We start from the raw sequence: 17,868 nt of genomic DNA on the forward strand, positions 1-17,868 counted from the left end.
CACAGGAACGTCATCAAGCCCCCTGGAAGTAAACAACTACACAGCTTCAGGAAGCCCTTGGAACTCAGCAGATCCACTAAGCTCCTCCCTCCTCCAGTGTACAGGAGCTATAAGGACTGTTGAGAGACGCGAGGCTCAGACCAGCCTGAAAGAGACAATCTATAACCCGCTGAGCTGCCTTCAAGTTTAGCCCCATGTTAAAGATGCTATGAGCTCACATGTACCTAGAGATTATAGTATTCAATTCCAAGTCTTATTGTATAAAGTGCAAGCAGCCAAGCTATTAAACTCTTGGCTCATTATTTTTTTAAAATATTTATTGATTTCTTACAAACAGAACAAATTTACTATAAGACACGTAACAATCTACAAATGTTCAAAGAATAATATGTCACTGCCCATTATGAATATGAAAAGAAAGAAAATAAATTCAAACTGTGAAAGACCCCCAATTTATCACCGTCACAAGACTCCGTTAGTATATTCCCACGAGGGAAAGCGAGGGACTTCATGAGCCAAGTCTGCCCCCCTGCAGTGCAAAGTTAGGAGCACAAAGCCAAGCTCACATACGGTGACGCTACCATTCACGGGACAGCCTTTTCTGGTCTTGTGACATCAGGAGGCTCTGCCTGTCACTTCTAATGTGAAATCACATAGCAAAGATTTTCCCAAAGAAGGAAATTAACTTGCTGAGGGCAACTACTCCGGGGCAGTGCTATTTTCTTCCTTTCTTGACCACCAGCTAGATTAAGTCTGGTCTGGAAGGCAAGCGGCAAATTAGCAACTTAAAACTTTATTAATACTTAGAAAGAAAAATGTGACTATATTTGAGTTCAGCTTTGTGTGGGGAAACAGCCCCAACACAAAACCTGAAAACTTTATGAACACTGACATAATAATTGTCCTAAGGCAGTGGTTCTCAACCTTCCTGAGGCTGCGACCCTTTAATATAGTTCCTCATGTTCTGGGGACTCCCAACCATAAAATTATTTCCGTTGCTACTTCATAACTGTGATTTTTACTACTGTTATGAATCGTAATATAAATATTTTGTGAGCTAGAGGTTTGCCAAAAGGATCGTGACCCACAGGTTGAGAACCACTGTTCTACAGGTTAACCCTCAAATTTGACCTCACAGGACAAGTTATAACCAGACTATAAATTCACTACAATATTAAATATTATCACCTTCCAACTCTGCATAAAAATGTTTATGAAGCACTGTTGAGGGAGGCTGCTTGTTTGTTATTCATTAACCAATAAAAGCAACACACACACAGAAGGACTTCCCACACCAAAGCATAAATAAATGATGTATTTAGACTTGGGGCCAATTCTCAGGATATCTCATTACGGATATTTAAATATGTCAAGATCCAAAAGCCACACCCAATCCAACCCACACTGGACCCCGAGCTTAGCAGGGAAGTGATGAGCAGTGTGGGGGACCCCTCCTGACACCATCATATTTTAGGGAAGAGCAACCTCTCTCCCAACCCAAACCATTGCTTAAGCAAGGGGGCACAGTTTACCACACGCCAAATGCATTGGCTAACAGATCACATGTCGGCAGCAAGGGCGCTGACCACCCAGGAAAGAGTCAGTACCATCTCAACTTCTACTCCTAAACGCCAGCAAGTAATTCAAATCTGTTTCTCGGTGTGGCCGCCATTTCCCTCCTGGGAGGAAGGCACTTCATGGTAAGGCACATTTACACTTTCCATGGTCCCCCTCGCTGCTAGAGCTCAGGTGCTATTTCCCAGTGATTCATAAATGTTTTCTTAGCCACATTTCACCTTATTATGTCTTGTGTCATAAGAAGCGCTCACAAGCAATTTTAGGTAAAATAAATGAAACAATATTGTACTATTTTTAGTATAATTTTACTATAATTACTAAAACTAGACACATTTAAAAATCATTCCTCTATTTATTTATTTAATCTGCAAGTATGCCTTTATGCCAGAAGTGGGCATCAGATTCCACTGTAGAGAGTTGTGAGCCACCATGTGGTTGCTGGGAATTGAACTCTGGACCAGCAGCCAGTGCTCTTCAATTCTGAGCCATCTCTCCAGCCCCCAAACTAAACAAATTCTAAGAGTAAAAAAGAAACACAGCATCCGTGCTTACTGAGCACCTGTTTCCATCAACGCCACACCCCGAATACAGGGCTTAGTCTTACAGCCACAACCCTCATTCCATTTTGACATGCTTTATGGAACAATAGTCAGCGGTATTTTTATGACTGGAAACCTTTCCATCGGAACCTAAAAGGAAGAAGTGGGATCTCTATTACAGTCCTAAATATCCATGAGCCCTGCCAACAAGTCCCTGACACAGAAATATTTCCTTCATAGTGTTACAGCAGAGCCTAAAACTGCTGGTGTTTCTCCAAACCACAAGGGGATTTATCAGGTGAAAATCTGTCAGCCCCTTGAAACACAAAGCACCAGTGTTAACTGAACCGAGATTCACGTCTGCCTCTATCAGGAAATTAGGTGTTAGGAGTTGTTCAGCCGCTGCCGCATCCATTCAACCGAACACAAACTTTTGGCTGTCATAGAAACTTACATCGGCATTCTAGTCTACTTATTTTTTTTTCCTCTTTCCCTTTGGGTGACTTCGCATGTGTGTATGTCTATTCTGCATCTGTGCGGGCACACCTGGGGGGGGGCCTGCACATGTGGGGGCCCAAGGTTGACAGCCTCCGTTACTCTTCCACCTCATTCAGTGAGGCGGTCTCCAAATCAGCTCTAGAACTCGCTGGAATAGCCAGCCATACCAAGTCAGCTTGTTCTGGGGGGTTCCCAGTCTCGTGCTTCTGAGCTGAGACGATCCCACATTTACATGGGTCCCGGGGAGCTGAATGCTGGTCTTCAGGCTTGTGGGGCAGGCACATTAACCACTGAGCCTCTTACCAGCCCCTCAACTTATTTATTTTATTTTATTTTATTTTTTTGCCTGTTCAGGACTTTTGTCTTTGTAGTAGAACCTTCATTATGAACCATCTATTACAAAGGTATCAGACACGAACTAGTTAGGAAAGCATTCCCAACTGGTAACCTATTAGGTAATGCCATTTTAAGAGTAGAACACCACAGAACAAGCTTGCTGCAGTTCTATAAAAATACGACAATAAAATTTTCATATGTCGTGAAAAATAAAAGCACACGTAGTCCACTTACAGTGAGTTCACAGAAATCGATACTGTCAAGGCTCTTGCTTCGATGCAGTCTCCCTTTAATTCGTCTCAGAGAGGGTTTCCCTTGGCTCACGCCAGAAGTAGCACCATTGGGGTTTTCAGAGGATGGAGTTACCCTGCAAGAAAGGGGGATGCTTAAAGAGACAGGTTGACAGGCCGGCGGACACGTGTCGACTCGCAGGTCGTTATGGAAACGCCAGACACTTTCCCCTCAAGATGCACATTCTATCAAATACTATTTCTGAACATTTCTCAGCAGCTGACTAGTTAAGAAATTTTCTTGACAGAGTTCAAATATTTCAGAATTAAGATTCAGGAGAAGTCGACTCTACAGCTACCCAAGAAACTGTTCAGAGCAGGTTGACGTTTCCTGGGGAACTCATAGGCATCTGCTTCCCTCTGGGCAGTGATTTATGGAGCCCTTAGTGCAGTGCCTGGCACCATTTGGGACAAGTCAACCGTCACATGTGCGGACAACACTTAGCAGGCTCTTGTTATAAGCACAGACAAGACTGATTTAGACATACCTTATACGTCTAAACACGACAGTCTGCACTTAATCCAGTGTGATCATGGAGTTAGGAAAACAGAGATTTAAAAACCAGCCCATGTGTCCATAGAATGCACCCTGGGATCTATGTTCATACGTGGAAATGTAGGACTGCCAGGCACTGTTTTCAAGTCGCTGCTGGCAGCAGCATGAGCAAATTGACTAGAGAAAATGCCCAGCACCTGCAGGAACATGGCCCTTTGGTACTGGACAGAGACAATAAACCAGATGCAGCAATGGGACTTTGGGTTGTAGAAGCCATTTTCTTTATTTTATGGTGGCATCTCCTATTATAATACAGCCCAAATTCACATTCTTACCTTTGTGGCTTACTTAAGATTTTTGCTCCAAATGCTGTCTGAACTGCATGTCCTCAATACGTCTCTTTTTAAAAAGACACATGGGCTGGAGCATTAGCAAATATTTTAAACAGTTTTAATTTGCTAAATAGCTTAGGCTGGCTGAGAAATCAGCCTTCTCCTGCCTGAGCATCTTTCCTCGAGGCTGGTATTATAGGCATGCACCACCCTGTCTGATTCTGCCAGCAAAATCAATTTGCTTTCTTTCTTAGTAAGACAGTGGATATCATAAAACATTCTAAAAACACCTGTAATTTAGAATGAAGGCAATGCACATATATAGATATTTGAAAATTACAGAACAATGCTGTGGAACAATGGTCTTGTATGGAACCTGTAAAGATTTGTCAGTTGTATTGTTTTAATAAAACGCTGATTGGCCAGTAGTCAGGCAGGAGGTATAGGCAGGGCGATTAGGCAGGAAGTAGAGGTGGGGCAAAGAGAACAGGAGAATTCTGGAAGAGAAAAGGCTCAGTCTGCAGTGGTCACCCAGAGGCAGAAGAAGCAAGATGAGAATGCCTTGCTGATAAAAGGTACCAAGCCACATGGCTGACACAGATAAGAATTATGGGTTAATGTAGGGTGTAAGAGTTAATAAGAAGTCTGGGCTAGTAGGCCAACCAGTCTATGATTAATGTAGACCTCTGTGTGCTTCTTTGGGACTGAATGGCTATGGGACCAGGTAGGACAGAAACCTCTGTCAACAGAACAATGTGAAACTGAAAAGTGTAAGCTGCCCGTCCTCTCATCCCAAACTTCTATCGCTCTTCCACACACAGTTACATGATCTCCCAAGCACGTGTGCATGTTTGTTTTGTGTGTTCTTTTCCCCTCATATTCTCTCTCTCTCTCTCTCTCTCTCTCTCTCTCTCTCTCTCTCTCTCTCTCTCTCTCATTCTTCAAGACAGGGTTTCTCTGTGTTAATAACCCAGGCTGTCTTGGAACTTGCTCTGAAAACCGTGGCTGGCCTCAAACTCAGAGATCTGCCTGCCTCTGCCTCCCACGTGCTCAGATTCAAGGCATTTGCCAATATGCCCAGCTGTGTGTTATTTCTTTTTAAAACTTTTAATAAGGTGACCAAATTATATTTTTCTATACGATATATTTTCACTTAACAGACCTTGAAACTATTCCATAATAAGCCTTACAAAACTATTTCTCTCATCTTCACAGCTCAATAAAATCTCATCTCTAGATTAACATTATTAAGCCACTCCCCTGTTGATGGGAATTCAGTTTCCAAATGCATCCTAGCAAACCATGAGACAATGGCCCTCTGTGACATTTCCATACAAATGAGATCTTTACTAAAGGGTCCTAGGAGTGGAAGGCAGGGGCAGGATGGGAGCTTACGAATGTGCGTGTCCAACAGAGGTGCAGGACAGTGCCCACTGAGAACCTTTAAGGAGCACAGCAACTCTATCACTTCAGTGGCTTAAAGCCCAACTTCTCTATGTTTCTCGTGATTTTGTACTGCTGAACTACTGACTTCTGCAAAAAGGACTTTTTGCAAGATTTCCCACCATGAATATGGCCTTTTGAATTGATCTTTATGCAACTGCTAGCTTTTGCGTATATACTCCAAATAGTTTTATTCCCCTAATGTCTGTGACTCATATCTTAAGGATCTAAAGTCTCTATGCCAATGACAACTTCTTCTTTAATGATATTTTTATGACAATTTCCCCTATCCATGTTTTAATCTTTACTTTTTTCTAGTTTATCTCTTTTGTGTGCCTTTATTTTCAATCTTTCCGTCTTTTTTTCTTTTTCTTACACTGCACCTGTAAACTCCTGGCATGAAGTAGTGTATCTTTTTTTTCCCCCAATCTGAGAGCATGTGTCTTCTGAGATGATATGAGTCCATCTGAACTTACTGTGGGTACTGATCTATTTAGATGTATTCCCGCCATCTTGTTTTATGGGTTTTTATGTAAATATTTTCTTCTTTATTTTTTGCTTAATTAGTACCCCACCTTCCTTGGGACTTCATTCTATTTCTCAGTAGTCATAGTTTAGTTACTTTAGGACGGCTGCTGTGGGATAATCCTTCTGCACACTGTGAGGATATGCTGCTCTTATTGCTTTATTTTATTTTTATTGGTTTTTATTGAGCTATACATTTTTATCCATTCCCCTCCCTTCCTCCTCACTCCCCTTCTACCTTTTCCCATGTTCCTCATGCTCCCAATTTACCCAGGAGATCTTGTCTTTTTCTACTTCCCATGTAGATTAGATCCATGTCTCTCTTAGAGTCTTCACTGTTGTCTAGGTTCTCTGGGATTGTGATTAGTTGGCTGGTTTTTCTTTGCTCTAAGTCTAAAACCCACTTATAAATGAGTACATATTATATTTGCCTTTCTGGGTCTAGGTTCCCTCACCCAATATTATGTTTTCTAGATCCATCCATTTGCCTGAAAATTTCAAGATGTCATTGTTTTTTTCTGATGTGTAGTATTCCATTGTGCAAATGTACCAAATTTTCCTTATCCATTCTTCAGTCAAGGAGCCTTTAGGTTGTTTCCAGGTTCTGGCTATTACAAATAATGCTGCTATGAACATAGTTGAGCACATGTCTTTGTGGTATGCTTGAACATCCAAAAATGGGGTACAGACCTAAACAGAGAACTCTCAACAGATGAATCCAAAATGGCAGCAAGACACTTAAGGAGATGCTCAACATCCTTAGCCATCAGAGAAATGCAAATCAAAACAACTCTGAGATTCTATCTTACACCTGAAAGAATGGCCAAGATCAAAAACACTGATGACAACTTATGCTGGAGAGGATGTGGAGTAAGGGGAACACTCCTCCATTACTGGTGGGAGTACAAACTGGTACAGCCACTTTGGAAACCAGTATGGCGACTTCTTAGAAAATTAGGAAACAATCTACCTCAGGACCCTGCAGTAGCACTTTTGGGTATATACCCGCAAAATGCTCAAGCATACAAGGACATATGCTCTCATTGTTATTAAAAAAGCTGACTGGCCAATAGCTAGGCAGGATCTTTGTATCAGAGAGAATGCTGGGAAGGAGGGCAGAGTCAGGAGGAGTCAAGAGCTAGATGCAGAAGAAGCAACATGAAGTTCATAGATGAGGTAAGCGAGTCTCAGGGTAGCACATGGATGAAGGGAAATGGGCTAATTTAAGTTGTAAGAGCTGACTGGAGACAAGCCTGAGCTATTGGCTGAGCATTTATAATTAATAATATGTCTCTGTGCAGTAATTTGCATAGCACTTTGCCGGACAAAGCTGACCGGCAGTCTAGACGGAAAACTCTACCTACAGGCAACTCTTAACACTAGCTAGTTAACTAATGAACATAATCACATATGCACATACAGGAAGCTGTAGTCCCTGTGGCCATTAAAATCTGCAGACACTCAATTCCCTTATAGGAAATGATGAAGTATTTGCACACAATTTATGTGCATTGTCCATTCATTTGAAGTCATTCTAAATTACTTATAACGCTGGACAGAAGGAAAATGTCACTCAAGGAATTGTCATGCTGTGCTCTTTGGAGAATAATTATAAAGGAAGTATTAGCATATTTTTACACACAGCTTGTAGAATTGGGAACAGGGAACCCAGTGTTTTAAGGGCTGACTGTAAGTAGTTAAACTCGCCTTTTCTATCATCAGCAGATTCATCAGTATTCTCACATCCTCCTCTCCAGTCAAGTGGCTGTCTACCTCCCCACTCCCTTCTTAGTGCTCCCACACCCCTAAGCTCTACCGGCTCAGAGAGGCTGGCTGGCTTTCTAACTGCTAGGCCCTTCTTTGGTCTCTTTAGCTCACCCCTCCAGCAATTGTTTTATCAATTAATTTGTCAATTTGACTTGGCATTCTCATTTCTATTGATGAGCAACTGTCTAGACCTAATTACTGCAATGCCCTTTTCTACAATGTCTCCAAATTGCCATGTCTATCCATTGTCTTCTCTCTCCTCGAGGACTTGATAATCCTGGGAGTACTGGGTTACTTCTATTTGTACTGGGGCATACTTGCCTGCTACAGTGACTCTGACAGAGGCAGACATGCTGTGAGAAGGTCTGTGAAAACACTTTGGGTCAAGAGACTTGGTAGAGCCCTCAGAGTCAGTCGCATTTCTCCTGCCCAGCACCCACAGTCTACTTTAGGAAGTCAGAAAGCAGCACCTCTGTCAGCTACTGTCACAAACAGAGAGGGTGAAGAGCCACCAGCCCGGGACATCACATTAACTAATTCTGAAGTGCTCCAGATCTCCCAGCGCTCTGTCCCCAGGTTCCCCCTGAAGCCAGACACCCCAGCTGTACCCTGAACTGTGGTTCTACAAACCTTCTTCTTGGTACAGCTACCACACTTTCTAAGCACTTGCCAGAATTCTCAGTAATGCTATTCACAGAGGGCGTTGTTTACTGTTTACTCAGATTGCCATTAATTTAGTTTTAATAAGTGCTTAAATTTTTGATGAATCTGCAGTAAGGCCTCCTTCCAGTTCAGTTCCCAAAGTACAAATTCGATGATCTCATGCCCAGGATTCTCAGCATGTAGCGAAACATACTGTACAGCTCAATTGTCTTCTCTGTAGTCAAAGTCCTTCCCAGAACAATGAAGAGCTTTACTCACAGGGAAATGTTCAGGACATTGGGACGGGCAAGGACTTTCTTGGACAAGACCTCAAAATCACAGGAAACAAAACAAAAAATAAACAGATGGGATGACATCAAACGCAACAACCTGTGGACAGGAAACAACCCACAGCAGAGGGGCAGCCTACAGAAGGAGAAAAGAGCTACCACTCAGAGTATACGAGGAGCTCAAAAACTCAGTAATAAAAAAGAGAAAATATTCCAGTGTAAAGAACGGCCAGTGGTGGGCGGTGGGTGACTACATCTCACGGCTCCTTAAACTGTGGATCAAAACCCACGTGAGGTCTTTAACGGAACATGCAGGCCATGGAAAATTTGACAATAAACACAAACAGTTCTGTACCGGCAGTAGCCAAAACTTAACTCAAAAGCAAAAGTAATGTCTCAGGCAGCACTCGCCTGGGTTGTGCCTAACTTCACTACAGTGCTGTTTCTGAACACCCAGCACACAGTTTGACAGCTGTGCCATGACGTGAGGTGATACTGGCAAATGCTGCGGCACACCAGCTCAGATTCCAGACCACCCCCACTCACGATTCCCTGCGTGCCTTATTAGAGATACGCTTTCATTACACAAATGTCTTCCTTACAAATCAGGCAGGGCACTTTCCTGCTGGCAGTCTTAAAGGGTAAATACCAAATTAGCATATCTTTGGATTGTATGGTATTAGAATGTCTAGTTTTAAAAACTTCTCTATGAATGGGTATGGCAGCACATGCCTTTCATCTCAGCACTTGGGAGGCAGAGGCAGGCAGATCTTTGTGAGTTCTAGGCCAGTCTGGGCTATATGGCAAATTCCAGGACAACCAGGACAGACAGGGTATGTAGAGATACCCTGTCTCAAAATAAATAAATAACCAAACAAACAAATTTAAAAAAAAAAAAAACTGTTCTTTAAAGTTGCTGACTTACATTTCATAAAAAAAAAAAAAGTTAAATGATTTTGGCTTGGGATTAAGACAGAATTTGCAACAATTACTGAAATGGCCCTAAACATACTTGTATCCTTTTATATTCCGTATTTATGTAAAGTAACACTCTCAGGATTGATGCCTGATTATCAAATCAAGATGCAGACAGCTCTGAAACACAGTAAAGGTGCTGCGTCACGCAGTATGGATTTTCAGCCAGGACTGATAAACAAGCAAATCCCTCCCACTGTATGCAAACGAGAGCCATCCGATGTTAACCAAATCATATGTATACGAAATCATTGTTTTAAAATCATTTTCACATGATTTATTATTGTCTTAGGGTTTAGAATGCTGCAACAAAACCCCAGCACCCAAAAGCAAGTTGGGGAGGGAAGGGTTTATTCGGCTTCAACTTCCACATTGCTGTTCATCACCAAAGAAGCCAGGACGGAACATGGAGGCAGGAGCTGATACAGAGACCATGGAGGGGAGCTGCTGACTGGCTTGCTCAGCATGTTTTTGTTTGTTTGTTTGCTTGCTTGCTTTTTAAAATAAAACCACCTTCCCAGGGATGGGACTGATGGCCTGGGCCCTCCCCCATTGATCACTAATTGAGAAAATGCCTTACAGCTGGATCTCATGGAGGCATTTCCTCAGCTGAGGCTCCTTCCTCTCAGATGACTCTAGCTTGTGTCAAGTTGATCCACAAAACCAGCCAGTACAATTGCCATTGAAATATTATATGTATACCTATATTTTATATGCCTTTATAGCTGAGACCTCTTAAATTTTTTTTTTTAGTAAAAAGGAATTAAGAGTGGGGAAATATTTAAGATACCCTACCAAGGAAAACAATGTACTTCATATTTCAAAAGAATTAGAAGAAAGGATACTGAATGTTTGCTTTTTTTGTCGTTGTTGTAATTATTTTTGTTTTTTCCTGAGACAGGGTTTCTCTGTGTAGCGTTGGCTGTCCTAAAACTTGCTCTGTAGACCAGGCTTGCCTTGAACTCATAGAGATCCACCTGTCTCTGCCTCCTGAGTACTGAGCCACTGCTGCCTGGCTAGGATATTGAATGTTTTTTATCGTAAAGAAATGATAAATTTGGGGGGAGATATGTACACGTAGATTTAACCCAGTTTAATACTATATAATGTATAAGTGTACTAAGCATCATTCAAACCATATAAATATGTACAATTTTAATTTTATATACCAATTAAAAATAAATTGAACTTAAACTCAAAAAGAATTTTAGTCAAATAAGAAAATAATTTAAAAAATTACAACCCAGCTTTTTTCCTTTTCATTTCTTGTCTGCTAGTTACATAGTTTGGCTGTATTTTAGGAAATTAATATAAATATAATACCAGATTTTGGGGGTGAAGAAATTTAAGATTTTTCACAAGGTTTTTCTAACATCTCTTTTAGAAAGTCATACAATTTTCTTATTTCCTCAAACTTGTAAGCCTAAAACTTAAAGCCTGCCATGAAATTTATATCCATAGTTACACGTGGCTAAGGTGCACCATGCTTCTCAGAGATGATTCAGTGAAATATGAAATCCAGTGGTGAGGCAAAACAAAAAACCATCATAACTATAATCAGTGGAATGGACCCCCTCAGGTCCACCAGGGTCATAATACAAATATTTAATAATCAGGTGAGTGGTACTGGTGTGTATCTGGCGGTCATCATCAGGACCAACGTTGCCCACAGACTCCCAAGAACACGGCATTTTGTCTGTGTTTAGCCAGGCTCCTGCTCAGGCTAAGAACTGTAACTTAGAAACTCTAACCAGCTCTCTGACGATTGAACTGCAGGCGCTAAAAGACAGAAGGCTTCATATAAACTTCTCTCTTCATATAAACTTCATATAAACTTGGGGAAGAAGAAGGAACGCAGACCCAGGTAACAGTGGAAGATGCTAGCTCCAGGGGAAGCGGAGCGGCCGTGCACACACTGAGCAGGTGAAATAGGGCTTCTCTTTTCCCATTCACCCTTTTTGTGTATCGATGAGGACCCTGCAGGGGGCTGTGTATGTGGTTGGTTTTCTGTTAGACACTCACAATAATGTTTAGGCTGCCCACGATTCCTTGAGTAAGTACAAAAAAACCAAACACAGTCTCACCCGACACTCTTGAAATCAATCTCCTCTCTACCATGCCTTTCTCCTTCCCCCTCCCTTCCCCCCTTTCTAAGGTACCCCTTTTCCAACCCTAGTACTACAGAGGTCAACCCAAAAACTCAAACTCCTGAGGACAGTTCTAGAAATACTAGAGGAACAGTTTTTGTTGAAAGAGAACCACGGTCATACGTATGTTTAAGAATGCAGGTCTAAGCACCTTACAGGACTTACCTTAAATTAAAGGAGAAATTAATAATTAACTTATAAGAAAGTTGTTCTTTCCCAAATTTTAAATTTCATTAGTTACAAAATTAAGAGTATCCTCTCAGTAAGACTACTATATCAGACACAGGGGTAGGTGGGGGTGGAAGGACACCAGGGTCACATTCTGGACATCCATTCTGGAGTAGCTCTGTGACTTTGGGCAACAGTTTGAATCCCTCCAAATCTTAGTTTCCTGCGGGATTTGGTGTATGAAAGACTGAGGCAGGAGGATTGCTTTGAGTTTGAGGCCAGGTTGGTCCACATAGTGAGTTCCAGCTTGGCCTCCATAGTGGGGTAGTAAAGTGTACTGAGTGTGTGAGTGGGTGGGGATAGGCTCTCTCTGTCTCTCTCTCTCTCTGTCTCTCTCTCTCTCTGTCTCTCTCTCTCTCTCTCTCTGTCTCTCTCTCGGTCTCTCTCTCTCTCTCTCTCTCTCTCTCTCTCTCTCTCTCTCTCTCTCTCTCTCTCTCTCTCTCTCTCTCTCTCTCTCTCTCTCTCTCTCTCTCTCTCTCTCTCTCTCTCTCTGTCTCTCTCTCTCGCTGTCTCTATCTCTCTCTGTGTCTCTCTCTGTGTCTCTGTCTCTCTGTCTCTCTGTCTCTCTGTCTCTCTGTCTCTCTCTCTGTCTCTCTCTCTCTCTCTCTCTCTCTTTCTCGTGCTCGCTCCATCTTTCTCAAACAACCACAGTTTCTTCTTGAGCATAGCCAATGAGCCCACAAGGATCCTCTCATTTGACTTCCTGTTTCCAAACGTGGCCCTATCCCCCGGCTCCCGGAATCTGGCTCCCGTTGGCTGGCATTGCTAAAGGAGACTGTGATCTATGCTGCAGGCTCCACTGTTTTAGCTGCTGAGGAGGGGGAGGAAGCATGCATCCTCCCGCTCCTGGGCTTGAGGTATAATGCAGTCAGGTTCCCAGAGAGGCCCTCATTCGGGGGACTAGCTGGCTCCTGCCCAGACATTATCGCCAACCCAGTAAACTGTTTACCATTTCCTTCTAGATCTTCTGGGTGTGATCTCCTGGCTGAGGCCACCAGGGAAAAGTAAACACCGATCTTGTGATCAGGTGATCAATCATGTCACAACTGAAGTCACGAGCCCCTGGCTGGCTGCTGGCTGCTGCCCAAACCCAGCCTGCTAAACTTCTGACCTGGGCCAGTGACGCTCCGCTCTCAGTCCCCCAGGAAACTCATATTTCACTCCTTTAAGAGGCACAGCGATGCAGCGCACCTCCTTGGTTGCCCACTGTCCCTCCCAGACCCTTCCCTCAGCTGGAATGCCTTTCTGCTCCCCATCCTGGAATTCTCTGGCCTTTGGTCAGTCTGTCTGCAAATCAGGAGCTCTGCTCACGGCCATTTCCCACCACACCCCACAGAGTACAAACAACTCAAGTTCTTTTGCCTCACCCCTCTTCCAATTTCCAGTGTAAAAGAACTTAGTAACAACAAAGAATCAAATAAACAAATAAGATGGTAAAAATGAAGCCATTACATGAGAAGAAAATCATCTACACGGTTAATCACTAATCCCTCTACAGGATACTAATTTAGGTGTGGAAGAGATGTCTGAGCAGTTTCGAGCATTGGCTGCTCTTGCAGCGGACTTGGTTCTCAGCATCCACATGGTGGTTCACAACCATCATAACTCCAATTCCAGAGAATCTAAAGCCTTCTGGCCTCCACAGGTACTGTGCACACAGTACACATCCATACACGAGGACAAAATACTAATGCATATAAAATAAATAAACCTAAAAATAGAAGATATTATTATTTAATACAATTAAAGATATTAATTTAACATTACTAGCAACCGACAGCCATAATCAACTCAAGGCAATGCCAATGAATGACAGTACAGCAGTGTTTGCCCCAAAGCGGAATTTCTAACGGAGGTGTGCAGGTGTGTGAACGGGAGGCCTGCTAAGGACAGTAGGGCAGCTTTTAAAGGACACTAATCCTTACTAGGCTAGGTCACTAAAAGTAGGAAAGGTAAAGGGTTGGTGAGATGGCTTAACCAGTAAACCCCAACTAGACATACCTCTGTGCAGTCCAGGGACCCTGGTGGAAAGAAGGAGCTGACTCCTGCAAGCTGTGCTCTGACCTCTGCACATGTGCCATGCACACGTGCATGCGTGAGCACATGTGCATGCACACACACATGCACACACACACACACACACACACACACACACACACAGACAAATGTCGTTAAAATCTTTTTTAAAGCTAGTAAACTTTCTTTGTAGTTTATAGTTACCAGACTGGAGAAGCCCCACTGATTCATGACTCTGATTAATAGTAACTAGTCATTCGTTACATTTCTGAAGAGGACAATGTGTATAACTGTCTGTAATCTGCTCGTTTAAAAACTGTGTGAAAAATAAAAATAAAAACTGTGTCAACATCCCTATTGCTGCAGACACAGTGCACTTCAGTCAGGGCCCAGAGACCCCTGAGCTGAAACTGTCCTGGATGCCCCTCCCTGACAACTAGATTTCATGATACTAGAAAGCATTTTGTAAACTTCCAAGGGAGGGAGACAGCTATAATGCCTACGAACCACATCAATGACCGGCACAGTACGGGAACTCAAAGGGCACAGGAGTGGTGGCCTACCTTGGTGGTAACCAATAGCGTTTTAGTTGGACTTATTCCTTTCAACACTAGAGAAGCCATGCCTGGTACTGGAAATCCAGCTGATTCCACAGTGCTAGTGAAGTCACGGTTACTGGAAGAGAATCTACAACCTCTAGTTTACTAAACCAGCACAATCCCTAGCAATAACCTATAAACATGTGTCCTTCTACCCACAGGTAAGTAGAGTCTTCGCCCCCATCAAGGAGACTTCTCTTTTCAGTAGTCAGAGACCACGATGGAAAACACAACCAAGCAAAACACAGACTTGGAGAGCCTAGTCCCAATGGCAGCATGTACAAGACATCCTCGGGGAGCATTGTGAAAGAGAGGCAGAAAGAGCCAGAGGTTCAGGGAGTTTACTGGGAGATTGGAATATCAAAAGCTACACCCATGAAGTCTCACCAATACAAATAGCCCAGGGTGGGGCAATAGACATCAACGTACAAAGACAACGCCAATGGGCACGCCATATTTGACAGGGGAAAAAGCCCTCAAGGCTTCAATCCCACACAAAGAACCAGAGGTAACCGAGGAAAGCTGGAAGTAGAAGTGGTCTTCCTCAGGACAACTGGCTGTCCAGTGCCAAATGGTCAGTCTTGAAAACACACACGCACAAAACACTATTCAGACTGGGCAGGCTATATGTAGAAATATGTATGTATATACACATAAGCATTCGATAACAATTGTGAAAAAAAGGAGGCCATGAATGTGGAGGAGAGTGGGCAGGGGCATATTGGGAAGGTCTGCAGGGAAGAAAGGGAAGGGAGAAATGGCGTTACAATATCAAAAATAAGATAAAGAAAAAAAAACATGATAAGAACTTGAATTTTTGAGCCCTGCATGTTCCTGCAGGAAGACGTTGGTGACCCACAGGCGCACCATGAACTGTCCCTGGAGAAAGACTGTTCCAGAAGGCACTTTCTGGTTTCTATGTATCCCTTCTCAGCCATTCTCTTCTTTCTACACTGTATTCTTCCTGCCCCGTTGTCTTTTTAACCCCAATAGCCAGGGAGACACAGGTGTCTGGGCTAGTTAATGACTCTGTAAAATGGGAAACTCAGTACCTACCTCACTGAGGTGCTTAAGTGAAATGCCAGGATGCATGGAAAGCACTTCCGGGCGGCTGCAGGGAGTAACTTAAAGAGCGGCTCTTCCCATCTTCTGTTACCGGGAGGCTGCCTGAACGAGTGTATTGAGACTATGTAACTTCCAACAACCACCGCAGCCAATGAGCAGGGGGCATTCTTAGCCGCCTGCACCAAGAGAACCAGCTAGGTCCCTCCCTAAGGTCAGTTGCAAGCACTCCTAAAAGCAGTCGGTGTAAAAACTCAAGACTGTTGAAAACAAAATTATTATGAAAACATTTGTTACAGCGCACATACAAATAGATCAGGGTAATTGTTATGTGGGCCTGTGGAAGAATTTTATCTTCTTTAGAAAAGACAGTGTGTGCAAATGTAACCCAGTTGACGTTCTTGAGATGAGCGCATCCTGGATTGCCCAGATGGGGTCCTGAATCCAGTGGTGAATGTCGGTAAGGGACAGGAGAAGAGGGACACAGTGGGAAAGGCCATGTGCAAACAGAGCCAGAGATAGGTGTGATACAGACATTGAGAAATACCTGGGCCACCAGAAACAAGAAAGACAAGGGAGGGTCCAGCCCAGACCGTCCAGGACGAGTATCCCTTGACCTGGGACTCCTGACCTCCAGAGCTGTCAAAGGACAGTCACCTGTTCTCAGAGTCCTAGGAAATACAGTATGACAACCGAAGGTGGCCCCCAAAGAAAGGCAGCTAGCCACACAAACATGCTTCTGTCTAGGGCAGGGCTAACAGGCCCCAAGGTTCCAAAGCCATTGTGTTAAGTGATTTTCAGTCTCCACTGGAGAAAGCGATCTCAAAGGTGGGGAGTGTTTTTCTGGGCTGCTCATTTCAGAGGTATTTAGTATGGGTACTTGACTCACTGCTCCTGGGCTTATGGGCAGGGGCATTATTATGAGCGAGAAGAAAGCTGTCACTACACTGTGACACAGAGAGGCTGGGGACAAGGGAAAGCCCTCAAGGACATGCCCCACTGTCCTCCTTCAACGTGCTCTCCACTTCCTGTTCTAGAAGTTTCTATCACTCCCCAATAATCCCTTCAAATGTTAAGTTTGACAATAGAGGAGTTCACAGATGGGATCAGAGACCTTACATCCAATCACCTGTCAATGATTAGCTTCCGCAGCCGGCCTGAGCAGGCCTTCAACCATGATTATTGGGGGAGGGGCGCACTTTTTTCCCAAACCATAACAACAGCAATGATTTTGAACAGACCATTGAAAACACTCCCACTTCCTGTTTCTAGGATCTAAGAGAAAGGGATGAGCCTCCAATGGGAGGCCATAGGTTTTGGTTTCCACCTTCATCGGTGCACAAATACGACACTCCCTGAAACATTTGCAGAACCGGTAAGACGAAGAGAAGGGCACCCCACAAAGAAAAGCTGATAGCCACAAACACCCAAACTAGACAGAAGTGCGGGAACAAATCATGAGATCACTCCCTCTGTCCTTCACGCTGGCAGAAGCTTAGCAAACGTGAAGTCTTTTCACACAGAACGGAACCATTCAAGGGGTGGGGGTGGGGGACAAGAAGCACACACACTTTCATAAATATCTTGGCACAAATCTTCATGTATGCAAATTTTTATAGTAAAACTCACAAGTTGTAAGTGGGCAGACGCTGGCGCCTTCCAAGGTTTGGCTACGCTGCTGGAATCCCCCGTAAGTTCCCATCTACCACGCTGGAGTTGAGATTTGTCTTCTCCCAAGGCAACACTGTAACATTGAACACTATCTCCCCTGGCAATTGCTACAAGACCCTGACAAAAGGAAATATTATCTAGAAGAAAATTCCGGAAGAAAAACTGGATACATGAATTGGGTAGCACAATATTCTCCAACTTAAAAGAGGGTAGGGCAGTGAGATGGCTCTGTTCTCACACGGCCTATTCCTCTGTGTCCCTCGTCTCCTCTTTGGTCCCTTGCAGACATTCATTAATGGATTCAGGGCCCACCTGAACAAGATGCTCTGGTCTCGGGGACTGCCAAGCCTGATTACCTGAGTTCGATCCCACGATCCACATGTGGAAAGAGAGAACCCCCCCCCCCCCCCCCCCCCCCCCCCCCCCCCCCCCCC

At 43.6% G+C, this 17,868-nt stretch overlaps 1 protein-coding gene across 6 annotated transcripts in view; it reads right to left on the bottom strand.

Annotated features, from left to right (window-relative positions):
* Positions 1-17,868, bottom strand: part of Tjp1 (tight junction protein 1) — a 240,389-nt gene that overhangs the window by 219,105 nt on the left and 3,416 nt on the right. For all 6 annotated transcript variants that reach the window (XM_050149120.1, XM_050149118.1, XM_050149117.1 and 3 more), the window contains exon 2: positions 3,186-3,318. In XM_050149120.1, the coding sequence (XP_050005077.1) occupies positions 3,186-3,318 (133 nt within the window). The remainder of the gene's footprint in view (positions 1-3,185; positions 3,319-17,868) is intronic.

The sequence above is a fragment of the Alexandromys fortis genome, unplaced genomic scaffold (assembly GCF_014885135.2).
Source record: "Alexandromys fortis isolate MF-2015 unplaced genomic scaffold, M_Fortis_MF-2015_v1.1 scaffold_67, whole genome shotgun sequence".
In the NCBI taxonomy this organism is placed as follows: domain Eukaryota; kingdom Metazoa; phylum Chordata; class Mammalia; order Rodentia; family Cricetidae; genus Alexandromys; species Alexandromys fortis.